General features: G+C 51.0%; 1 protein-coding gene across 8 annotated transcripts; it reads right to left on the reverse strand.

Moving 5' to 3' along the window:
* Positions 1-1,848: 1,848 nt before the first annotated feature.
* On the reverse strand, positions 1,849-22,979 carry LOC131840488 (guanine nucleotide-binding protein G(s) subunit alpha). Of its 8 annotated transcripts, none has more exons than XM_059188485.1 (13): positions 22,862-22,979; positions 16,414-16,486; positions 13,180-13,224; positions 8,770-8,827; positions 8,565-8,684; positions 6,854-6,951; positions 3,826-3,880; positions 3,642-3,715; positions 3,470-3,528; positions 3,244-3,364; positions 2,909-3,039; positions 2,593-2,660; positions 1,849-2,372 (listed from the first exon to the last, which is right to left on the reverse strand). In XM_059188485.1, exons 2-13 carry the CDS (start codon positions 16,446-16,448, stop codon positions 2,226-2,228), a joined length of 1,011 nt encoding a protein of 336 aa, XP_059044468.1. In that variant the 5' UTR covers positions 16,449-16,486; positions 22,862-22,979; the 3' UTR covers positions 1,849-2,225. The 8 variants fall into 8 exon arrangements, with proteins under 8 accessions (XP_059044468.1, XP_059044469.1, XP_059044463.1 ...); XM_059188486.1 differs by having other exon boundaries at positions 8,770-8,824; positions 22,862-22,977; XM_059188480.1 differs by lacking the exon at positions 22,862-22,979 and adding an exon at positions 20,294-20,531 and having other exon boundaries at positions 8,770-8,824.
* Positions 22,980-26,212: the final 3,233 nt, after the last annotated feature.

Here is a 26,212-nt window from a genome sequence, read left to right on the forward strand (position 1 = left end):
AATGGTGTTGATGGCCGAGTGGTCTCACTGGGTAGTGGTAGGCACATAATAGCTGCTGGGTAACTGTGACCCTCCTTCTGGAGGTTACTGTGAAGTCTGCCAGTTTTGACTGGCAAGGGGCAGGGGTGGGGGTGTTCTGGGATATCATTTTCTTGGTGTAACTTCTCTAGGGCCTGAGAATTTGTTCCCTAATTGTGGTGGAGATGTAGCTAGTGCTGTGGTAATCACCTGTGGATTCTTCAGAGAAGGTTCTAGAATTTCTATGTGTGTGGGGGGGTATACAGGCAGCCATCTTGGAAGAGCTGGTCATTTGGGTGGGCTGGTCTTGATAGCTGGTTCCCAGGTTTTAATTAGCTGTTTATTTGGAGTACTTTGGAGGATTATGGGGACTGGTGGGCTGGTCTTTTGGCTATATTTGCATAATAAGCACTTATGTAGATTGATGTTAATTGGGGGTGCTTTGGAGGGTTGTTTTGCAACAAAACCTACAGAGCACGCCCTCCATTTTTATGTGGACTGAGTATTGATGGAGAAGGGTATTTGCTACTTTTTCTGCCCTCGTTGGGGCTTATTTTGCTCACCTCTGGGGAGCTATACTAGAGGATTAATTTGGCTGGGATTAATTTTATCTGGAAACTAGACCCATAAGTGGATTTGGGGGCTGAATTACAGAATCCACCTAATGTTTCATTCAGCCACTTTCAGAGGCTGCAGTGGTTGATGCTGAAGACAAGCTGGTCTCTTTCTCCCCCATCTCTGGGAAGCCAACTCAGGGGTGACCACAAGCTTAAGGTACGACCCTGAGGATGAAGATCAGGGAGTCCAATTGGACCTCAAACCCAAGCTATAGTTCACTACAGCTTTTAGAGGAGTTTCATGTGGGGCCTACAATGCTGACCACACCCCCAACCCCCCCATGAGTTTATAGTGCATTTCATTAGGAGACTCCCCATTTCCCCCCCGGTTATTTGTATTTTTTTTTCAAGTGAATGGTGTCTTCATGAATTTTCCATTTTTATGATTTTTTTATGAGCACTTTATTAGGGAAATCAACCCTTTGTTATAGATTTTTACCCCATCTCCACCCCATTCATATTTTGTTTCATGTAATCTTTTAACTTTCTATAGGCCACCCCAACCCCATGGCTTGTGCAGGTTAGATCATATAGAAGAGGCCTTGTGTAACTCAATATTTTAATTGTTAAAATAGCCATTTTCAAGTACTTTTTTGTATTTAAACAAGTGATCGATCCACATGAAATTCCTTTGTGTATGGAGTGAGGTAGGGATCCAGTTTAAGTTTATCCCCAGAGGTTTAGCCATCTGTTTCAAAACTATTTGATAGCTCTTGTTCTGTTTTGACACCCCCCACCCCCAGCTCTGAGGGTAACAGACAAAATTCTGAGGTACTTATTATACAATGTGATGATTTGATAAAGGTCTACATTATACACCATTTGTTGAGTAACCCCACTTCCCCACTTTTGAAACACTGCATTCCTGAAATCCAACCCCCCCATATCCTAAAGCAAGAAGAGAGCCCCAAACCTAGCACCTATTTTGGGGGGAGATTCTAGGTTAAAACAGGCACACTGTGATGACCTATATAAGGTAAGTTGGTAGAATGGATAGGGTGCCAACAACAAATTCAGAAGTCTTTATGTGAGTTAATGCTTTCCTATGGGGCGTGGGCTTAGGCAAAGGACAGGGGTAGACTTTTGAATTATCTGCAAATTGTTTCCAGGGACCTGTCACTTCAACATGGGGCTTCCCAACTTCTGCAGCATTCCAAACCATGAACAACGTGTGTGTGCTCGAAGCCGCAAGTAATTCACAGGACTCACGTCCTTTGCTCACATTTAATTTTTATTTTGATTTTTTTAATGCTGCACAAGACAATATTTATTTCATTTATTTCTTTTATTTCATTTATTTTATTTCATTATTTCTGTTTGCTGCTGTTATTTTTTTTACTGAAAGAGAGAGGGAACTTTTGTGGCCTTTTTATCTTTTTCTTTTTCTCTGTAGGCCGCCTTAAGCTTTCTAAATTTGGAATATTTAAGCAAGCGGAAGGGAAAAGAGGGTTTCGCAAAATCACTTGGGGGGAAAAGGAAAGGTTGCGTTGTTAATCATGCCCTATGGTGGGTGATCAACTGCGTGTACAATTACGTTTCACTCTTAATTAATTGTGCTTAAGGCTTTAATTAAATTTGGGTGTTCCCTTCTTAGAGCAGCTCATACTGACGGAGGTGCATGCGCTGAATGATGTCACGGCAGTCATTGAACACACGGCGAATGTTCTCGGTGTCCACGGCGCAAGTGAAGTGGGGGTAGCAGTAGTGGCGCCCATCTCCACTAGCAGTGCTGATTCTCTGTGGGACAGACACAAGGAAACAGAGTCAGCGCCGCCTCTCCAGCATCCTCGGCGGGGAAGCCGCCGAGGACGAGTCCACCAGCTCCTGAGGTTACATCAAAGCTAAAATTCTCACTGGCTCCCAGTGCAGTAGCATGGAGGCAGCGAAGAGCCGAATCCCCAAATGTTTAAGAGAAAAAGAACCAGCCAAGAGAGGATGGAAGATAGTCTCTACTCACCAGAAATTCGTCACGGATGAAGTACTTGGCCCGGGTCACGCGTGGGTCCTCTCCGGGCTCGGGAGTAGCTACAAGGAACAGAAATATTTTGGTGAGGTCATTAAAAGGTAAGAGCAGAGCCAGGGAGTTGGCTGGGCCCCCTCACTTAGACGCGGCAGGGCGATTTCATTCTGAGAGGCTGTTCATTTAGAGGCTGTGCAACTCCCCCACACGAAGAACCTCCCGGAACGGAAGCCTGTGGCGCAGTCGTGGATATCCAGGCCCAGGGAGCGAAGAACGGAAACGGGCCGGTGCAACGGCAGAAGCCCCCACGTACCGTCCTCAGGAGTAGTGTAGCGAGCAAATTCTGGAAAGTAGTCCTCAATCTTCGATTTTCCAGCAAGGACTTTCTCCGCGAGCAGGTCTTGCTTGTTGAGGAACAGAATCACAGAGATGGTGCGCAGCCATCTAACAGGGAGGAAGGTGAGGTGAGTGTCCAGGAAGAGAAGACATTCTTTCTGCAAGGGGTCTCATGTGCTTGCAAAAGCTCTTTTCAAGAAGAGCGCAAGTACAGGGCCTCGGGTCAGTCCCAGGACCCCTGTGTGTGTGTTGCGGGGAGGGGTGGGGGGCTGGGGGGGTACTGGCAGGAAGCCAGGGGGATGCCCCACCGACCTGTTGTTCCAGATGCTTTTGAAGAGGTTCAGGGCCTCCTGCAGGCGGTTGGTCTGGTTGTCCTCCCGAATGACCATGTTGTAGCTGCTGCTGGCCACCACGAAGATAATGGCAGTCACATCTGCGGCACAAGGAAGCAAAAGCAATGCATGTCAGAGGTGACCAAGGCCCTCACCGAGTCAGAGCAAAACGTGCTTACAGAGAAGAGAAGGCTGCGGCTCCGTACCATTGAAGCACTGGATCCACTTGCGGCGCTCGTCGCGCTGGCCGCCCACGTCAAACATGCTGCAGGAGACAGAGGACACGGGTCACTCCCAGCGGCTAACCCCTTCCAGCACTCTGCCGGTGGGAACTGAAGGAAACCAGTCTCTATCTTAAGAAGGGAACCGTTCACTTACTGGAAGTTGACTTTGTCCACCTGGAACTTGGTCTCGAAGATTCCAGAAGTCAGGACGCGGCAGCGAAGCAGATCCTAAAACAAGAGCTCAGTCAATGGCTCTCACCCAAAGCCACTGGAGGCAAAAGTCTTGAGTGGCTTGGAAAGGGGGCTGCGAGTCCCTGACTGTGAGAACGTTTGCGTACCTGATCGCTGGGCACATAGTCAGCCTGCTTGATGACATCAATCTTGTCCAGGAAGCTGGGAGGAACGAAACACACGCACAGGTGTTCAAAGAGCTCATGCCAATTTGCCCCTGATTCCTGTCTCCCTATAAAGCTGAGCTCGATGGAAATGACAGTGTCAAAGTTATATGGCGATTAGTCAGCAGGAGTTTTGCCTGTGTTGGTTACATTTAGGACTCAGAGCCTAAGCTTTAGAAAGGTCAGTGTGAGCGTGTTTGGCGGACAAGGAGATCCGGAACCAGGAAGCAGGCATGGGCTCTCGAGGCCCCTGGCATACAGGTACAGCGCAGGTCTCAGGGGGTGGGGGAGCCCCCCCCCAACCAAGCCTACCTGATCTGGTGTCATCTGAAAGTGACTATTAAAAATTTAACATTTTAAAGTTGTGTGCCTTTGACTAAAATGGCAAGTGATTTAAAAACTGTGTATTTCCACCCCATTCCTTTTTCTTTCTTTCTTTTTTTTTTTAAAGTAAAAGGATACACTTAAAAGCAGCAAGGATTTTCCCCTCAAGGGACTGGTGAAAATGAGATTGTTTGAATTACTCAGAATGGGTAACCCTTCCTCCTACTTTTTAAGAATCTCACTTATTAAAAGAGAACAAAAGAGGTTGTCACGAAGGGGCCCTTTCTGGCCTAACCACACTGAGCAGGAAACCAACACAAAGTTCCCTTCCGTTCTGTTTGGTCCATGAAATAGAACCCTCCAGATAGGAGGCTCTGAGTTTTTTTTTTTTTTTTAAATCCCCCAGCCAGGCAGGTTAAGGATCCTCTTATGGCTGGGATCCTGCACAAGAGAGGGGCCCGGGGCCTGAGACACCATCCTGCACCGTGAGGAAGGTTCCCTCCAGAGCTGGCCATGACCTTCCCAAAGCAAGGAGGCCCTCCCCGGGGGTGCTGGGCAGGACGCACCATTAGGAAAAAGAACTTTGGAAAGACTGGGGTCATTTAATTAATATGGAAAGTGACTATTAAAACTGGGGTGGGGGGAGAGTTTTTCCTGGGGCAGGGAGTTTGGAAGGATTTCAAAACTGAAAAAGAAAAATCACAAAGGCAGAAGAGTCTAGTTTGAAGAAATTCTGAAGTTGTCCCCCCCCCCCCCCAACCTTCCTCTTGACCAGTTTAGAGAGTTAGTCTGGCTTAGAGGATACACTAACTTGCCCAATCAGTCCCACATTACAGCACGGGGCCAGAAATAGCTCCCCAACCGCCCTGGCCGCCAGCGCGTTGCCATGGCAACAGAACCACAGGGCTATAAATAGACCAGCCGCACCAAATCTTGTGAGAGAGACATCTGGAGCCGAGCCAGCCAAGCCCGGCTCCACAAATAAAAATAGGCAGCGTAAGAAATGGGCAAGACACCAGTATGGCAACTTCACCGTCAAGGCCGGCGGCCGGAAGCGCGCTGGGGGGTGCGCGGGGCGGGGCGGCCGCGCTCGGACCGCCCGCAGAGGCCATTTTAAAAGTTGTCAACGGTGTTCTGGCCCCCCCCCCGCCCCGCCCCCCAGCAAGTTTCCTTAAAACTTTCCATGAACTGGGCAAAGGCTGCCATTTGCAGACAAAGTTGCAGGAGCAACTTATAAATGGTGTGAAATTAAAAAAAAAAAAAAAAAAAAAAAACCAGACCCAACCCCAAAAAGCTGCTAAATGACGGTTCCTGACATTGTCACACCCGCCCCTCCTACTCCGTACCTGTACTTCTGACTTGGGTCCAAGATACAAAACGCAAACAATTGCAGGATTTCCATTTGTTTTGAGTTACTATAATTAGCACTTCCAGCTTTTCGTTCAGACTTTGGAGAAAATCAGGGACTTTGCTGCAGAAGTGGTAGGGGGTTGGGGTCCCCGGGACTGGCGGCGGGGGGGGGGGGGGGGGGGGGCTGTTTTTCTGCTCCTTGGGAAAATGCAGGCCCGGGGGGTGTGCGGGTGCCCGAGGACACAGCCCGGCCGGCTGCTGGAGGTGCTGTCCTGCAGACTTCCTACCCCGACGGGGTAAGGGCAGGTGCCCGGACCCGCCATCCTCAGAGAACAGGAGTGGAGGGAACTTGCTGTTTGTTTGCTGTTACCCCCCCCCCCCCCATTTATTCCACAGTATTCACAATAAATCCCACCAGTTTGGGGCTCCTGAGCCACTCAACAGTAGCTTTTTAGCCAGCCAGGAACCCTGGTCGTGAGGACTTGATATTTTCTATAGCAAAGTCGCTTCTGAGTTTCAGCGACCTCCAGAAGGAAAGCTGCAGTGTCGCAAACACCCATCACCGCCCCCCCCCAACCACCACCACCAAGTCACAAGACATCCCAAGTTTTCACTGAGACCACTTAGCAGGTAAACCAAGGCTGCCTTCAGAAACAATTTCTCTAGGGCTCTGATCAGCCTATCTTTGACTCCAGCAGGTGCAGTGGGACAGAGCTTGTAGTATGCTGTCGGCTCCCCACGAGGGGAAGCATCCTTGACTTACAGCCCAGTGAATAAAGGCAGGACATGGAACTCAACAAAACCTAACTAGAGAGGAAGAGCATCCAGTAACCTTGGGCCCTGGCACCTAGTGTCGTCACCTACCTGATGGCAGAGATGCCAAGGCAATTCTCAGCTACCAAGGAGAGGGTGGGGTATGGTTTTGTGCTGGCCATTTTGGTTAGGTTTTTACATGACAGCAATAAAATAAAATATTTTTAACATTATTCAAAGCTTGAGAGCTGCCCCATCTTCCTAAAAGCTTTCAGGTCAATCCAATTAATTTCCCTCAAGCTAATTAATTATGCACATCACTTTACTGCAAGTAATTATCATTTTGCTCTAACAGGCATTAATTGTTTATATAAAATAATGTCACTGCACTAAAAAAGTGCAATTAAGGGTTTTCTGAAACAAATGAATCAGACCAGAACTTTCTAAGTGCAGATGGGTCTATGAGCGGAAGCCCTCAAGCTCGATGGAGATTTCTAGTGTCTTCTACGTTTGTGCCTGTGCTGTGTGCGGGGCGGTTACTCACTACTGGGCACAGTCGATGAGCTGGTACTCGTTGGAGCGCTCGTAGCAGGCGCGCACTCCTTCATCCTCCCACAGAGCCTTGGCGTGCTCGTAGAACTCCTGCAAGGGACCACGGGAGAGGACACACATGAGCTGGAGCCCAGGCAGCCACGCTGTCCCTACAACCCGGACGCCACAGTTCGCTGTGACCAGCGCAAGTGGCATTCCCACTTGTGAGCCACATTAACGACTTTGTGCTCAAAAGAACTTTCATCCAATTTGTGAAACGTAATTAAAAGCCAAAGTAATTAATTCCTGCTGTTCTCTTATGGTGAACTAACAGGTCTTGGGTCGTGTTCCTCCTATGTGTTTTGTTTTGGGGTGTTTTTTTTGGTGGTGGGGGGCGGTGGGGGGTGGTACTGGAGGGCCAGGACAGAGTGAACTACTGAATCATTTGGTTTCTCCACACAATTACTTTTCCAGGAAAGATATACATTAATCTGCATTAGAATACGCCAAGGAGTGATTCAGTGTTGTGAAAACACAGTATTTCGTTTGTAAGATGTGCTGGGATGAAATTTCCCTTCCAGGAAAATTTGAATTTTTCCCAAAATATATGATGGTTAGGAATTGCTGGCGAATCGGACCTTGTCAGTGCCTGTCCCTTGGGAAGGGTCACAGTAGGGAGAAACAAAGGAGCAGAGACCCTCTGTTGTCCTAAATTGCAGGAGGTTATAAGTCACATCTCATCTGAATATACAAACATTTTTAATTACATGGGGGCAACCTCCCCTTCCGAGGGAAGACAAAGTTTTTCTTCAGATGTGAATTCAGCAAGAGAAGGATTACAGGCAGGTAGGGACACAAGGCTCAGCTATCAGCTCCACTAATAGAAGGTTCCTGTTTGGTGCATTTTCAACCCGCTACCATTTTCTCTTTTATCAGAAATATACATTATGTATAGCATGCTGATGGCTTGAATTTTGTTTTCAAACAAATGCTTTAAAAAAAAAAATTCACCTAGCCCTACTTATTAATACTGCTTCCCTGCTAGTAGAAGTTTGCAGCCAAGCCCACTTAAAATACAAACACAAATTCCCAGGAAAGCCTGACAAAAGACCACAATAACTCATTGTTCTAACTGTAGACAAGTCTTTTCCTTCTGGGCCTTATAAACTTGTGCATCTTTCCGCCTTGTTTCCCGTTCCTCTCTCAGAAATCACTCTTCCCCTACTACGGGGTCAAAATGTATACATTTGGAAACGGGCAGTTTTATGTCACCTAAACATAGTTGTTTATGGGACAAAGAATCTTTGTAAACAGGGTCCCGCACGCCAAGGAGGACGCCCAGGAGAAAATCTCCAAGTTATAATTTAGGTTCAAGTCCTTTCTTTTAACTTGGGTCGGCCAAAGACGGGGATGAGGGAATAATTAAGGCTGCGACACAACTTGTGCCGATCTCCCTCACGAAGATTTACAATCTACTAAGGCAAGGATTAAAGTGGGGTGTTCACTTGGGGGGATGGGTGAGCCAAGATGGACAGGGGGTGATCCAAGTTTGCTCACCCATCTTGAGCAAAACCCCTACTGATTATTAAGGTTTGGGTTTGGCACATTAAGGACCCTAGTGGAATTCATCTATTCTCAAAGCGTGGCTGACACAGGTGACCAGTGGCCAGAACGCATCTAGGAGCCCGGGTTGGGGGTAAGGACAACCCAAGAGCTTAGCTTACAGGAGGGAAATCGAAGTCAGGCACGTTCATCACGCTCAGAATATAGTCCACTCTGAACTGGTTCTCAGGGTTGGCCAGCTCCACGGGGGGCACGAGGTTGCTCATGGCGGCCACGATGGTCTGAAAAGGAGTTAGCAAAGCAGTCAGGGGGACAGCATTGCCTGAGGTGGGGGCTAAGAGAAGAGAAACGACCCAAACAACGTACTTCGATCGCCTCCTTCAGGTTGTTTTTGATGTCCTGCACTTTGGTCGCCTTCTCACTACAGTGGGATTGAAAAGAGAGAGATCATATGGCATCATACTGACCGACAGGGTCTCTTTAGTCAAGACAGTCCAACTAAAAGCATAGTATTCTGTTCTCGCAAGAGCGGTGGGTTCGAATCCCTGCGGATTGGAGGCTCCTGAATGAGGGCGGTTTCAAATGATGACCTCCCAGACGTGTCTCAGGACACGCCCGATTGGGGCCGATCAGTGAATTGGCATCAAGGACCACGTCTACTGTACCAGAAGTCGGACCTAGTTCACGGGCTGTTCCATTTCATGAAGGTCCCACTGCATGTCAACGCTTCCTAAAAGGGTTCTACTGGCCCTTATCAATACCCGTGTGTGTGTGTGTGTGTGTGTGTGTGTGTGTGTGTGTGTGTATTGGGGGGGGTGTGGGGGGTATTAGGTCAATCATATTGGGGAGGAGAAAAAAATTCCATGGTTCCACTTGGGGCTTACTGGGTTGGTATACAGAGGACCAGTGAATGCAGTGGTGTTAGGACACATTTTAAGGCTTTGAGGCCATTTTTATTAAGTCACAGTGTCAGCCACTCAGCTAGCAGCAATGACGTTTCTAGGTGATGTCACTATACAGTGATCCCTCCATGTGAATAGGGATGAAATAAGATTATGCCCCCGGGAGTCTTTATGAGCTGGGACTTGTGTGCTGGGGGCTGGGAGGGGGGCACCAGTTAGGTAGAAGTCAGAAGTTTAGCTGCCTTTTAATTATGACTTGAACCCAAGTCATGGAAGATCTTTATTCAGAGTCACTGGGGCCACAGGTAATGCCCACGCCCTCTGGTTGGGGCGGGGCAGGGGGCGCGGATGGAATACTTGCTCCGATCCCATGGATAATGGGTACCGGATAATGGGTACCGATCAGGTGTTTTTCAGCAGCTGTCGTTCATTAGAGACACGACCAAAGAAGATTCTAGAGTTTGTGTCTTCAGGGGATGAAAAAGACCTCTTGCTTGGGGTAAATCTTATCACACCTATTGCCTCAACCTTGTGGTTTTGGGTGGGGGGAGTGGAGCCCGTGTGCAGGACACACCTACTGTGCTTCAGGCCCCGGGACAGGACGGCAGCGTCACGAGGAAAGAGGGTGCCGCCCCCTCATAGAGGAAACTTAAGGCTCAGAGGAAAAGTGAGTCACGGTCGCAGGAGGGACAGAGCCCATCTTTTTCTTGCTATGTAGGATTTTTAAAGGCAATCTCAGGATTCCTAATTTTTGCAGCTTCCACTTGGTTGATTGACCAAGAGTCCTGGAACGGAGGGAGGTAGTGATCAAGCTGGGGACCCCTCAGGAGTGGGGGAAACACAGAGAAGGGGGGTGTTAGTGGCTGGCGCAGGCCAGCAGAAAGGTTAGAGGAAGGGAGAGCGCGGGGTGCAGGGGTCAGGTGCTCGCCTGTCAGAAGCCCGGCCCCCCGGCCAGATCCCGGGCCTGAGTTTTCCCCAGAATTGTGGCAGCTAATGCTTCCTGCCTGGTTCAGTCTTATCAAAAGATCTGCACGCTGATGTGAGGAAGGAATGCCCCTGACACCGACTTCACTGCGTCCCTAACCCAGCAGTGGCCCTCTTTCTGGGGAACCAGCCTCGAAGAAACGAGACTGCTTTTCCTACCAGAGTAAGAAGCTAGTTCAGAAGTATTCTCAGCGGGGGAGGGGCGGTAGGTTTGGGGGTATGTGGTGGGGGGGAGCGGGGGGGGTAGTTTGTGGCACCAGGAACCCCCTCAGGGCCACTTCAAAGTGCTAGAAGTCAGGAGAGCTTGAACAGACCTGATGGCAAGAGGTGTCCTGCAAACCATGGGTGGTATCTGCACCCTGATGGGAAGTCCTGGCTCAGTGCCGCCCCCCCCCCCCCCGCCAACTCTTTGTGCAGCCCCCCTACAATGAAAAGGGACCAAGAGAGTCCTGACCCTTCTGTGGGACTTTTCTACATTGTACGTGCACCACTGAGACTCCTTTCTGAAATTAGAAACCATGTCCAGAGACAGGGCTGGAGTCCCACTCAGTTCCTCAGACAGGAGCAACTTAGTAAAGGGCGTGTTTGCCCCTAACGTTCCCTCACGGGACTCAAATCTACCTAAAACCCCACAGGACAAATCTATTTCCATTCATTAAAAACAGGCTCCATTTCCATGGTAATGAGAGCCATTAACCTTCAGTTTCAAGGTCCTACAGTAGTTAAAATTAGAGATGTCGAGGTATTAAATACCCAAATGTATGTACACCAAGAGGAAAGAACTTCCAGAAACTAGGTTCTTTCATTCAGTTTGATATTTTGGTCTAAGTAGTAGTATGATAATTGGAAAACTTCCAGTCTTAAATACGGATATTTTGAGAACGTGTTCAGTATTCATCTACGTATGTGAATAGGTGTGGGAGTATATCAAGTATAAAACAGCTAAAATAGAAATCTAAAATCTAATTCGGGTGTGTAATACTAAAACATAAAATTCTTCCATTGAAGCAATTACTATGTAGATGGAGATATTATACTGGGGCTGGCAAGTTTATCATCATTTTTACTATCGCTTAATGAATTTAACATTGATTGTGAAATTCAGAGAAAATCCCTCGGATGTCTCTCAACTACTTAACAAAGCCAAATTATGTACCAACTACTACAATCTGGGCTGACTAAAATATCGGGGCTGGGGGCTAGAAGTGCTTTTAGCACACTGCCCCCTTCCCCCTCTCCCCCATGTAAATAAAGCCTATGGTCTGGGTCTGAATTTTAAGAGCCCCTCCCCTCCCCCCCAATCAGCTGCCTACGTGGTGGTTGGGGTGGGGTGGGGGGTGCTGCATTGTACCAAGGGTCTTTTTCGGTCCTATACCTTATCTTTGTGCTTTTATGGGAAAGGACAGACAAAAGAAGGAAGACAGAAGACAGACGCAAGATACCGGGATTGCTGAGACATGCAGAGAATTTTTATTTATCACATATGTTAATTCTTCTATTTACTTGCAGAACAGAGTCACAGAGAGAAGTGCAGGCAAGGTATTAGTAGGGTTCAAGGGTCTAGCACAGCTTCTAGTACACAGGAGGTGGTTCGGTAAGGGCTTGTCATAGTCCTCAAATGCCAACTTTTGGTACAGTAAACTGTCAGTCACTTCTATGGAGATGCCTTTTTTGGGACTACTAGTAAACTACATTTTTGCCAATTAAGGATTTCATTCCACATTTTGGTTTTTTTGCGTGTTTTTTTTGTAATTTTTTGTATTTTTTTTTTGTATTTTTTGTTTTATCTTTTGAGGTTAGGTGGTGGGCCCCCCCCCCCCCCACAACAGAATAGTATTCTTATTAGAAGTTCCTAAGACCAGGCAATTCCAGCATGCAAAGTGTGATAGGACATAGCCGGGAAGAGGAGAAACTGTAGCCATCATCTAGGGATAATAGATTCTAAAAGAAACAGATGAACAAACATGTGTAAGTTACTTTGTCCCCCGACCCCCGGGCCCTTTGCCCCACCCCACCCCACCCCGCCACCGAAGCTCCTTCTTTGAGGTGCCCTAGGCTAGGTCAGTGGGCTCTGCGTGTTCTCGTGGGAACAGCGGCGTCGGCGCTGCATGCTCAATGTGCAAGCGGGCCTCCGGCGGCTACCTGGCATGCGGGTGCGTGTCAGCGTGTAATGGGGAGCGGGATGTAGGAAGTGCAGGAGAACAAAATTGATAATGAACGCAGGGAAAAAAGTGGATGCCATCGTGAACTTCCTATCCACTAGCTAATACAATATGCATCCAATTAAAAATACACTCGAAAATTTTAAAAAGATCAGAGGCTCGGAGATCATTCTTAACGATGACCTCCCGCAAGGTGCTGAGGCACTTTTTTTTTTCCCCCTCCTTCTCCAAGTTAAAGACAGTGCAGCACCATGTATTTTGATAAGGGGAAAAGATTTTCTCTACCCCCCCCCACCAAAGTCTGAAATTTTAAAATCAGACCAAGCACTGGGTGGAGGGGAATATAGCAGATAGTTTGGAAAACAAGTTGCCAATTCGAATGGACAGCTGGGGTAGGGGTAGGGGCTGGGGAAACCAGAAACCATATGGGGGGGGGGGGGGGTCAATACTTGAAATCCTCAACTGATCGTCTAAAGTTGACGTCTGTTAACTTTTCCCCAGCTGGATTTAGTTAACATGTAAAGGATGGCTCCCAAAAATTATGTTTTGCACTACACGTGCTCGAAAATGTTGAGAGACTGCAGAGGGGTCCCGTGCGAACAGATAGCGAGATGGCTGATGGCCCTGAAATGAGTTTTGCTTCCTCCCCGGGGGCTCGGCCCTCAGTTTCCCAGTATGATCTTCATGTCTGTTTGTTAAAAAGTTTTTCTGTTTTCGAATGTGCCTACCCATCGCTGTTGCTCCTGGCAGCCTGCGGATCCTCTTCGCCGCCCCTTTTAAAGAGAGATTGAAAGCTCACCTAATCTGCAAGGCACCGCAATTTCCCAAAAACCCCACAAGCCTCTCTACATTCCTCAGCACACGGCCGCCATCCTCCCGTTCCGTCCTGGTCGCCTTTCTGGCTAAGCTGGAAGGTCTCCGGAGACGGCAGGCCGTGGAGGGAGCGCCACACTCCGCCACTGAATTAGCCGAGCCCTCTGGAGACTCTCCCGTCGGGTATACAGAAGGGACGGATAATTATTTTCTTGTGCTTTCACTAAATGTACATGCATCAGGGAGATAAAGCCGTGATTTATCTCACAATTCTTTGGAGAATATAGCAGCGCGTTAAGGCTCCCGGGTTCTCCCAGAGCTCCGTCTTTACCATGTTGTATCTGAACACACAAAGGCCCAGACACAGCTGATTTTTGCCCGTGATTTCCTGGTGCAGGACTAATGTCCTCCCTGCTTGCGGTCAGGGAAACGATGTAGGACGTGTGTTTTCTTTGTATGTAACTGTTCCGAATAAACTGTCATCAATTAAAACTGTGTGCACCGTGAGGCAGCGTGGGGGGTGGGGGGTGGGGGAGGAAAAAAAAAAAGGGAAAAAACCCACTTAAACCCCACTTTTCCTAAATAATAGGAATTCCTCCTTGGAAGTGGGAAGGGCAGGACGGCTAAGCGTTCTACGTGGTTTTGTAATTGATTAGCTTATTAGCTCAACCAATATTAATGGCACTTTTTTCTGCTGATACTAAAGGTAAGAAGTTAGCTTTGAGTTAGGAAAATCGGCACTTGACCTCTGGATTTCTCAAGGTCAGATTAATATTACACCTCACTCTACAAATGTAATCGGCACGGCAGTCTGCGGATAGTTAAGGCAAATTTAATAGCTCAGCCCAGCCCTGACAAAGCGCACATTTACAGGAGCGAGGAGGAAAGGCCCTGCACCATGCAGACACCCTTTAGTGGACGGAAGTCACCGTGCCTTCACAGGGAATCCCTAGTGAAGAAGGTGACCACTTTTGTTGCAATACCGCACTGAGGAAAAAGAAAAAAGGAGGCTCACTTGAAGGAGACAAAAATAAGGTTTCTAGACTCACACGAATTCCCCTGTATGTCACTTCCACAGGCTAAATTTAACACCCTGAGAGATTACCTATGGCTTCCTCTACGAGGCAGGCGAACTGGGAATGTCGCTTCCTCTTTTTAAAAAGAAAATAGAAAAGAGAAGTTCTGGTTTAAATGCCTCATGTGCATTACAGACTGGCTCGCCAAGGGAGGAGAATCCTTTCTCTAAAAATTAAAAAATTGTAGGGCCGTCTGGAGAGTGATAAAACCTTAAGTCAACTGCTCCAAGGCTGTCCTACCTTCTGCTAGACTCGAGCTAAGGTAAACAGCGGCGGCCGCATCCTTTTAAAAATGCTCGCCATGTCCAGTTTTAATCAAAATATTTATCTAGAGGGTACATGGTCAAATTATTTTTGCTTAACTAGATCATGAAGAAGCACGCCCCACCCAGCAAGTTATGGGGGGAGTAATTATGCAAGATTTGTCTTTAAATTACAAATTACAAATTCACATAGCTCAAAGTCGATTTCTGGCTTTTTGTTTATCAACTGCTGGCAATCTCTGGGAATACAGTTTTATTGAAGGGTGTGTCAGGAATTAAGAATTTCAGAATTGCTTTGTGACAAGTGAAAGTGAGTAGTTAATTAGCCACACGTATGTGCGTGTATTGATAACTCACTGAGCCACTCATAAAATTGGTAAAATAGCCCATCCTTCTTTAGGATGGGCTATTTATGAGCACATGAATTTGTGCTTAAAGAAAGCATCCTAAACTAAAACACCCATTTATTTGTACGCATGACATCATCCTCAGCCCTGATTATCTGACCAAAGAAATTCTAGAATGTTCCATGAAGAGCTGCCTTCAAGTGCAGTCCTGTTACCTCTGAAAGGTGAGAAAATTCATCTTTGTGTCCCCAGTGCTTGGTGCATAGTAGGCATCTGGAAATGGCTCTTTACTGGTTTGTTTTGTGGGGTTCTGGTGCCTGAGGCCATGCGGCCTTGACTCAATGCACCCCTTGGAAAGGGAAGGTGATGCAACGGGAGAAGCAAGTTTTCAGCTGAATCCAGGTTTAGGGAAGGGAATGGGATTGCTAACCAGCTAGTAACTGTTAACTAGTGCCTTCAGGTGTTTACAATCCAGTGTGGCCAACGGCCATCACCCCAGAGAAAGCCGAGGCTGGTAGATTTAGCAGTTTTCTGTTTCACAAGTGGGTGTGTGGGGGGGTGGCATTTGGGGTCTGGGGAGAAAAACAAATGCCCTGATTATCTTCAACGCTCCCCTCTATTTGCATTCTTCATGGCGTACAGAACCCACATTTCTCTTCCATCCCTAGTACACGCACACTCTCTTTTAATCTTTATTCTCAATGCGGTATCGTCCCCTTGTCCTAAAACAAGATGCCTGCAAGGACTTTTCAAAGGCAAAAATGCCCCTTGACCCGGCCGGAAGTACCTAACTCCCAGTCTCCATCACTTAAATGCCTCCTTTTTCTTTAGGCAAGACTATTGATTTTTAGAAAGGGAAACCGTGATTTGCCCATAATATTAATTCCAAAGAGGGTGGTGGTGGTGGAGGGCATGAGGAATTATTAACAGGGGCTGCTGCCTCTTTCCAACTTTGTTTTCCGTGAGAACATTACTAAAACAGTGTTTTTCCCCCTAACAGTTTCAAACACCCTGCATTGGTGCATTGCGCTGACATCTGCGGGGTGGGGCGGGGGGGCTTCTCTGCAGCGGTCAGGTTGCCTGCAAAGTGGTGGCCACCGCAGGTGTCGGCCATGTTCGAGACCCACTGCACCAAAATCTGCGGGCAGGTCTGCGGCAGACGTGCCACGGGGCCAACCAGGTGCTATTTTCCTGGTGTGTATAGGGGGGAATGGCGGGGGGGGGGTGTATTTTTTTATAATTCCGGTGCTTTATTATTACTATTCTTATTTATTGCTGCACCAAAGATTAAAAGGGGGGGGGGATTCTCAAAGAGCTCTTCTTCCCTGGATTTTCTATTATGCAGGCTGAAAAAATTAAGTGGAAATCAGCTGCCCAGCCCCCCAAATCTACCTAAACTTCCTAAAGATTAGTATATACAACGTGTTACTTTTCCTGTGCCCGTGCACAGAGTTGACACTTACTCTCCATTAAACCCATTAACATGCAGGATCCTCATTTGCTTCACAATGGTGCTTTTACCAGATTCTCCGGCACCTAGAAAATGAAAGTAAGTCTGAGGTTATGAAGGAGGTATCTGACACACTCTCGGCAGGGACCGCTGTCTTTGCCACCGAAGCAGCTCGCAGAAAACACACACAAGAACACATTTGCAATTTTCCTTGACATTTCGACGCAGAGAAAACAAAACACATGTCCAACTCGGTCTACCTGCAGCATTCACCGCCACAGTCGCGAGAATTAAAGGGTTTCATGTTTTCAGGGTCCCCCCCCCCCACCTCTGGGTTGTGTTAGAATCTGTGGGGTGGGGAAGCCAAGGGGCAAAGAGAAGGAAGGTCGCAATTTTGTCATTTGAGGGGGGAGAAAATCGAAGTTAAAACTGAAACTGAATCCTCGGAATAGAGCACTGGCGGGTGAAACGCACATATCAACGGAGGCAGCCACAGAATTCACTGTTCGTCAGAGGTTTCATGGTTAAAATACCCAGGATTCACAAACAATGCCCAGACACCGCAGTCTCCTTCAGCTCACGGACTGACGCAGCATTTCCCTCCCGCAAATTCTCACAATGCAGCTTCTTTCCGGGTAGCCTTCTCTCCCCTTGGGCTACTCAAACATCAACCCTGACCCACAAGGTTACATGTGTCCTCTTTTCCCGCAAAGGGTATTTTCCTAAAGGTAAATTCTCTCTGGATACAACCACCATGTTGCGGGGGGTGGCGGGGGGGAGACAGTGGGGGGGGAGTGGGAGCCCATCAACTGTATGTCATCTTCTCGAAAAACACATTTTAATATCAAATGTAATGCTTGAGAACAATCATAATCACATGCAGCAACAACTGTAAAAAGTATTAAAAGGACACGACTTTAATCAGGAGGGAAGATATTCCTGGGAGCTACTGAATTTTCAGATTCTTTAAGCCCTTCTCAAAGTAAGAAGGAACACACGCCTCCATTTTAAATCACCTTTCATTTGTAAACATATATTTTATGGAAAAAGCACATTTCCAACCAGCTAGAAGGAGGACTGCTATTTTTTCATTTTCTTTTTTGTAAATGTACACTCACTTCAACAAATAACTCTTTGAGTGAAAAATTTTTTGCCCTCCTCCCACACAAACCTGTTTGGTTTTTTTTTTTTTTTAACCATTTTTCTCCGCCCCCCCCCACTTTTAATTTTATTAAATTGCTTTTGTTTTTACTGCCCAGAGAGCAAAGCATTCCTCCTTCTCTTGCCTTTTCACAAGGCTGTAATCAATATCTGTAAAAGTTAAAATTAGTTTCCACAGAAACATTGATTTCAAAGCAAACACTGTATCTTAATGAGCCCAACTCTAATAAGTTAAAATATTAAAGGCACTTTTCAGAGACTGCACACAGAGAATACATGACATTAATCAGAATCTCCAAATTCTTTCGTCAGAAGTGTTACAGAAGTGTTAAGATGTTTAACACTTCTAACAGACACAAACAGATCTGTGCCTCAGTTTCCACATTTATGAAATTAGAGAACTGGACTGAAAAACTACTGCAAGATCTTTTGTGGCGCTGTAATTTACTCAATTTTTTGTCATTAAATTCAGATGCAGTTAAAAAGAGGATTTGGGGTATCATTAGGTTTCCTCTATGGGGGGGGGGCATTATTTGGTGAGAACCACCATTTAAAAATGCAATCTGTGGCACTGAGTGGGGCTTCAGACCCTCATGCCAGAGGCGATCAATAAATCATGATAAAATGTGGCCATATAAAGGAGGACACCTGGGGAAAATGAGCCCACAGGGATGCAAGGTGTGTTCAGAGTAACAGTCTCAATTAACTAGAGACTTTGTGATTACTGAGCAAAGGTGTTAGAAATTTAAGGCACCCTTAGTATCACATTTGCTTCAAATTAGTATTCAGGTAGCAAGATGGCATTCCTAGGAAAGATTCTAGACTTTTCCAGGCTTATACTTTGAAATCAAGTTATATGCATATTAATAATTCACATAGCATAATTCCACCTTTACAAGTTTTAGGCAAGACTTCAACATATCATTTAATTACTGAAATTGCAAATGCATAAACACCAGACTTACTTCCACTTAATTAATAATTTTCTGCTTTACATAAATCTGGACCCAGGAGAACAAAGAGGTGACCCATCCAAAGAAAAGCAAACCAAACACCACCACAAAGGAAATTCAGCCTTTTACATTTTTATTCTTTATAATGAAGCTGTTTTGTTGAAATGTGACCATGAACTAGGTTTTAACCTAGCAAATTCACAAATTAACTCAGCCAAATTACTGAGGAAGTGGAAAACTTCCACACTAATTAATGCTTGTGTAATTCTTCTGGTCATTTCAACAATTTCTTTTATGCTTATGTTTTATTTTGTCCCTCCACCCCCCCTTAAGAAAAAAGGAGGAAAGGCCATCTCCTTATAGTTAACAATCCCCCCCCCACCCCGCCTTTTTTAAATTTTTTGGCCAAAGAGGAAAAACCGCAATCAAGAGAAAACCCAAAACCAAACAACCAAATGTCACTTGACAAACAACTAATTAACGTCTTTTCATCTCCTTCCACCTGGAAAAAAGTCGTCTCCTTAAAGCGCTCTCAATGCCCCCCCCCACCTTGAAAAGGACATAAAACAAAACAAAACAAAACAAAACAAATCACGCCATTTCCAGACCAAGAAGCCATTTACAGACAAATGTCATTTTCCAGTTCTGATTTGTGAATGTCTTTTTTTTTTCTTTCACAAAGCAGTCTCAATGTGGCCGACTAACAGGAAAATGTGTATGTGTGTATGTGTGTGTGTGTGTGTGTGTGTGTGTGTGTGTGTGTTAATGGTTTGGTGGTGGGGTGTGGGGGGGGCTACAATTAATTCTCTCTGCTTTTCAAAAAGCCTGCATGTCTGGAAGGGGATAAAAAGGTCATACTGTAAAAATGACGTGTCATTTGGCTTCACTGGGCACTTAGCGTACTAACTCCATTTTTTTTGGTGGGTGGGGGGGATGTCTTATTTTATTTGATTCTCCTTGTCTTCCTTCCACGGCCCGACCCGGCCCGGGACACGTCTGCTCCGCGCACACAGTGTGTCCTGCCCGAAACGCACCGAGTCGCGCCCAGCGGCGGCCGCGCTCCCCCCCCCCCCAATCCGGCGCCACGACTCGCCCGCGCCCCCTCCCCCTCACTGCACCACCTTTACCACTCCGATCCCTTCCGAGGGGCTGATGTCACCCGCCCCCCCCCTCCACTCTCCTCGGCCACTTCCCCCGCCAAAGCCTCCCCTTGGCGAGGTCCCCTTGGCCACAGCGGCGCCCCCCCCGCGCATCACCCCCTCTTCTCTGGCCCCTCTTTCTTCTCCCTCTCCCAACAAATCACACACCCCACGGAGGCGGGTCCCCCTCCCTCTGTCCGCCACCCCATTTCCTGTCCCCGAAACCCTCTTTTTGTCGCAGTCTCCCGAGCCCTGTGGGGCTCCCCCTCCCCCACCTCCCCAACAAGCACCCAAACCCCTGGCGTCGTGTAGGCCTCGCGGAAAACAGAGAGAGGAAAAAAAGAGCGAAGGGGAGGGCGAAAGAGAGAGAGAGAGAGACAGAGAACGGGCGGACCAGGGGAGGGGGCCCCGCGCCCGCGCCGCCGCGGCCCCCCGCCCCATTTTGAGCCCCCGCCCGGCCGAATCTGCGCCCCGGGGTCCCCCTTCCGGCCTCGCCCCCCAGAGACAGAGCCCGCGAGCGGGCGGCGGGCTCGGGAGCGCGCGCCCGGGGCGGGGGGCGGGCTCGGCGCGCGCGGCCTGCGGGGCGCCCGGAGGGGCCCCCGAGCCGGGCCGGGGCCGGCGCCCCCCGCCCCGCCCTTACCCAGCAGCAGCAGGCGGTGCGTGGCCCGGTAGACCTGCTTGTCCTTCTGCAGCTGCTTCTCGATCTTTTTGTTGGCCTCGCGCTGCGCCTTCTCCTCGTTGCGCTGGTCCTCGGTCTTACTGTTTCCGAGGCAGCCCATGGCGGCGGCGGCGGGGCGCGGGGCGCGGCCGGGCTGCGGCGGCGGCGGCGGGGCCGGGCGCGGGCGGCCTCACGCGGGCCGGGAGGGCCGGGACAGCGCCGGGCGGGCGGGCCGGGCGCGGGCTCGGCTCCTCGGGGAGGAGCGCGCGGGGCGGACTGCGGGCCGCGGGGCGCGCGGGGAAGGGAGGTTGGCAGTCGGACCGAGGGGAGCGCGGAGCTCCCCGCCCCTCGAGCCGAGGCCGAGGGGGCTGATGGCCGCCGCCGGGCCGAGGCGGACCAGAGCAGGAGCTGCGGGAGCTGCTGCCGCCGCTGCCGCCGCCGCCGCTCTTATTGCCTCGGCCCGGGCCCGCCGCCGCCCCGACCCAAAGCTTTGCAGCGGGCGGGGGGAGGCGGGGGGAGGAGGAGGAGGCGGCGGCGGCGAGGGGGGGTGGAAGGAGGAGGAGGAGGAGGAGGAGGAGGGATGAGGAGCAGCCGCGGCAGCGGCCGCGGCGGCGGGGAGGGCGGGAGCGGGCGGAGGGAGGCGCCCCCCTCCCGGGTGCCCGGGAAGGTGGGGGGGGGGTCCCTCCGCCCGCGCCCGGCCCGGGACAGGACGGGACGGGGAGCCGCCCCCTCGCCCCCCTGACGCGGGCCCCACTCGGGCCCGGCCGCGGGGGGAGAGGGGGCGGCCCCGAGCCAGTGACGACCCCTCGCACGACGCCAACGCTCCACCCCCCCGGGCCGCGTAGCCCTGCGGCCCCCGAGGCCGAGCGCGCCCCCCCCCTCCCCTCCCGCGGGCGCCGCCGAGGGGCCGGGGTGGGCGGAAGGGGAGGGAGCGCGAGCCCGAGCCCGGACTTCGGAAAATTTTCGAAAAGAAGAGAGAGAGACACAGAGAGAGCCAGAGAGCAGGGAGAGTGTGGAAAAAGCGAGGCGAGCACGAACCAAAGGACAGAGCAACCGAAAAGGAAAATGTGTCCAAACACACACACAAATACTTAATAAAAATCCACACTACACAGCGATGGTGGTGTCTGGTGGTGGTGGCGGTGGCGGGGGGCGGGGGGCAGGGGGCGGACTAGATGAGCCGCTCGTCGCGCCCCCGGCGCCGGGCGCCATGGCCCGAGCCGAAGGCACCGCTGCCCCCGGAGCGCCCGCGGCCCCTGCGCTTGGCACGGCCGCCCAAGTAGGAGAAGAAGGCGCAGCCCAGGAACACTCGGAAGCAGCAGGTCGCCCCGAACACGAAGCCGCAGCCGCGGCCCTGCTCCGTGCGCTTCTGCAGCAGGAAGTTGAGCACCCACGAGGGGCTGCGCACCGAGAAGACCAGGAAGACCACGAGCGGCAGGTGGGCGCTCAGCGCGCCAGCCTTCAGCGGCCCGGGCCGCCACACGACGCCCCCCACGCGCGGCGCCGTGTAGTAGGCGTCGTCCTCGTCGCCCGAGTCCGTGTCCCACGCGGCCCAAGCCCTACTCGTGCCCCCGCCGCCGGCGCCCTCGCCGCCCCCGCCGGCGCCCTCCGCGGCGCCCTCGTCGTCGTCGGCGGCGGCGGCAGCGGCGGCGGCCTCCGGGCCTCGGGCCTCCTCCCGGGCTTCGGGCGCCTTCTTCTTCTTCTTCTGCATCTTCTCCAACTTCTTCCGCTCCTTCTCCTTCTTCTTCTCGTCTTTTCTTCTCTGCTCCAGCAGCTTCTTCTCCATCTTCCGCCGCTCCTTTTCGGTCAGGAACTTCTCGGGGGGCGCTTCCCGCGCCGTCTTCGGGGTCTTCTCGGCGTCCCCGCTCTTCCGCGGCGCGAGCGGCTCTCTCGGCTCGGCCAGCGCTGCAGCCGCCGCCGCAGCTTCGGCAGCCACCTCGGCCGCAGCCGCCGCCGTCTTCTTCTCGCTCTCCGCCGCTCGGGCTTTGATCTTCATGGCCATCTTCAGCATGGTGGCTCGGCCACTTCGGGGTGCCCGGCTCTCGCCTGGCCCGGGCGCCCTGCTTGCCCCCGGCCTCGGCCTGGCCGGACCCCGTGCGCCCCGTGTCGGGGGGAGTCGGCTGCGATCCCCGCCGCGCTGCCCCGGGGCCGCGGAGCGCGGCTGCCCGGGTTAAGGGCTGCTGGGCCGGCTGCCTAAGAGTTAGCGCCAATAAAGGATGAGCAAACGAAAAAAGGGGTGAGAACAAACCAAAAAGCACCCAACAACAGCGAGAAACCAAAAAGCACCGAGAAATGTCAAACAACTCAAAAAAGAAAAGTGCAGAGGCGCGATGGCACGAGTTTGCTGTTACCCTCAGGCGCTCCTCGGTTTGGCTCTTGGGCACGCCAATGGAGAGGAGAAAAGAGAAAAGAGAGAATTGGGGGGTGCCCGGGAGGCACGGGGCAGGGCGGCAGCGCCGGGGCGCCCCTGCCCTGTCCCGGCCCCGGTGGCTCTTGCCCGCGCCGGGCGACTCGCACTTCCGCGGGAGGCCACGGTGCACCCGGACTTACATGTGAGTGAGGTGCACTCACACGCAAGGCAGTGCCTGCCTGCCTGCCGGCTGCCCGCCGCCGCCGCCGCCGCCGCCGCCGCCGCCGCCGCCCCGCGCCGGGACAGGGGTTCGCTCCCGCCGGCGCCGCAGCCCCGAGCCGGAGAGCCAGCGAGCCAGCGAGCGCCGCGCCGGGCCAGCCACCTGACGCAGCCCGCTCCGCGGTGCCGACGCAACTGAGTGTCCCCGCCGAAGACGGCGCTCCTAAGCAGCCCGATGACGCCCCAGCCTCTTCAGAGGACGGACCCACAGCGGCGGCCCCTATAAACCGAAGGGGAAGCCGAAAAATCGGCCCGCCGGGGACGCGCCCAAACGGGCCGCCGCGCACGCAGGGGGTGCGGGCCATGGTGCGGGGGGCGCGGGAGTGGGTAGGGGGCGCCGGGGGCGCGGTGGCGAGGGGCGCGGGGCCGCCCAAGGCGGTGGGCGCCGGACCCCGCCTCCCAGACCTGCCTCCCAATTTTCGGTGAGTGGTGTAGCCCTGGGCGGCGTGCAAAGTGTGCGACGGCGGCGCTTTCACCCCCGCCGCGCCTCCTTACCTCCAGGTTCCCGGGCAGCGCACGCGGGGCCCGCCGCCCACCCCCCCCTTCCCCGGCGGCGCGTGCCCGCGGAGGTAGGTGTCGGCAAGACAGATGAGTCGCGACGCCTGCCACGGGTTTCGGAGCTTGCGGCGAGAGGCGCGACGCGAGCGCACAGCCCGCAGCGGCCGCGAGGAGCAGCGAGCGGGCGACGCGAGGGCCCGGCGCCGGCGGCCCAGGCTGTGGACTCGGTGCCCGCCGCGTCTTCCCAGGCGGGAGAGGGGGCCTGCCGGGCTCTCCTGGTTCTCCGTGGCCCGGCCTGGGCACCGCGGAAGCCTCTGGAACAGACGGAAAAGTCGTTTATTGAACATGCGTTTGTCCGAGAGTTGTTGAAAAACAAAACCAAACTCTGAAGGGTCCCCACACTAGGACGTGGAAGAGGGCACTGGGCGGAGGGCGGTGATGCCCAACTTCTCAAACTCCGAGGCGGCTCACTTTTCTGGGACCCCAGAGGGGTCCCGTGTGCCACCCGGGTTTCTGCCTGCGTGTAGTTCATTCATTCATTCATTCAATACACGTGGTCCCTGCGGCCCACCTGTGCCCTGGTGAGTCCCAGCCGTAGCCCAGGTGATCAGGCCAAGACCTGGCGACTGCCTTTGATGGGTGAACCCTGGTGGTCAAAGTGGTCGTGAGGTCTTTGCCACCTTTGACCTCATCTGACTCCTTCACAGTCCCTCACACTTCCGACGCCTCGGGATAGAGAGAGGAAGGAAGCCTGCTTGGAAATAGAAACACACCTGTCCCACCTGGGGATATGAGGCCACCGATACTTCCAGAGGCCTCGAGCAAACTCACATACAGTTCTGGGTTTTCTTTGAAAACAGACACTGGTAACCATTCAACAGAACAGCCGGCATCCCCTTTCCCAAAAGTAAGAAAAGCTGTGACAGATGGAGATGTCACATACTATTTTTCTTGGCCCCATCAAGTACACCTCTAACCCTGTTCTACAAGGCCTCTTTTTTAATGGATCTAAAAGACAACAGAGGGCAATTCAAAGTCACGAAAGAACACTGGGAATTAAGAACAGGAAGCAGAAGCCGCAGAGGCCAGACCGCCACAACCTGCAGCTTCTGGTCGCTGAGGGCCTCCGACTTTCTCCAGCGCCTGTCCCTGCGCAAACCTAGCCAGGCCTTTATCATACTTCAGATTCTGGCCTCTCTTCCACACAAAAATACACCTTCCTTTGAAAAGAGCTCTAAAGAACTACTGTTCTAGGTTGACACTTTTTACCTAACCCAGAGCGGATAAAAATAGTGAGCTCCCTGACCCAAAGGGGGCCCGGCCCGTAAGCCACCTCGGCAGCGTGGCCCTCGGAGCAAGGGTTCTGTGGCCCGCTCTTTGCACAGATCATGACTCACAATCGCTCACCAACTAGATTAGAAACTCGTTGAAGACAAGGCCCCAGTTTTCTATCTTCCTATATTAAATAAAAACTTCTCGGTTGAATCTGATTCATTGATAGTCGTTTTCAAAAATTGGTGAAGACTTATAAGGAGGGGGAACAGGCCAGAAATTTCTGTTAAGCTCCATTTGTTCAAAAGCATCTTCCTTCCTGCTTCTAATGTGGCAAAACACCAACACACTGTATTTAAGAGGAACAAAGTAAATAGTAACCAGTACAACCTTGATACTTCTGTCAGTAGCTACACATTACTACAGTGGATATAATGTCCCCTCTCCTTATTTGGAAATCCTTGAGGTGGGTTACCATCCCCTCCCCCCTTTGGATAAACATCACACCTGAACTTTGAAAGGGGCGAAGTTGTCCCATGTCACAGAGACACATATTCCAGGCAAGGCACAATCGGGACTATTGTCCCGGAAATGTATTGAGCAAGGTCAGACTTGAGTTGTTCCAGCTTCTAACCTAGCAGGCCATCCTCCAGAGGATTTCACTTGTCTCTGTATGGCTTTCACCTATATGTCGTGATGACCACTGAGGGACAAATACAGCATTTACTTTGTAAACAGGTGACAGCAGGTGGAACCAAGGGTTTAAGGGTAAGCAGATGACACCAAGCACTCTGGAACACAAGCTCGTTTGTGGTCTGTTGGGCTTTCTGTTTTCACCCGACACAAACTGAAAGACGAGATTTTACTTAATTGGTGTGGTGAGCCGACACTGTCTAGAGTTTTCGGTCTAGCATTTGACCTGCCCAGGCCTTAAAAGTTTTAATTTTTAAAAAAGGCTTTCACATTTGGAGGCCACCATGCGTGACCTTTTCATTATGAATCAGTAATTTATTCTAATAGATCGCTGCCGTTTTAAGTACCTGGCTTTCGCTCTGCAAGTACAGAAATCCATTAGCATAATTCTTGGAACAGTTCAACTAGAGTTTTCTAATGGAAGGGGCCTCTCGTTTGGCTCAGGGAGAGATGTAAGTCGTGGAAACTTCAGGCTCCAGAAGGGGGCAGAGGGCCAGAATGTCCTGGATATAAAATGTCTAGGGAGGGCACAGATCCCTGGCTCAGGTGACCTGCTTCCTGCCAAAGCCAGCAAGCTGGGATAACACACCCTTAACCTAAAACACTAGGTCCCCTAATGATACAACTTGGTTAAAAACAGATGGTGTCACACACACTGCCCAGAGGGACTCGCAACAGTTCTTTCCAACACGACATTTTACGACAATGAGTCCACATGTCCGGGTTTGAATTGTGTGGTCTTGTAAGCTTCATATTTGTGGATGGATGTGTCTGAGTAAGAAGGCCTTGTCTGCTTTCAGAAGCAACAG

The sequence above is a fragment of the Mustela lutreola genome, chromosome 9 (assembly GCF_030435805.1).
Source record: "Mustela lutreola isolate mMusLut2 chromosome 9, mMusLut2.pri, whole genome shotgun sequence".
Taxonomy (NCBI): domain Eukaryota; kingdom Metazoa; phylum Chordata; class Mammalia; order Carnivora; family Mustelidae; genus Mustela; species Mustela lutreola.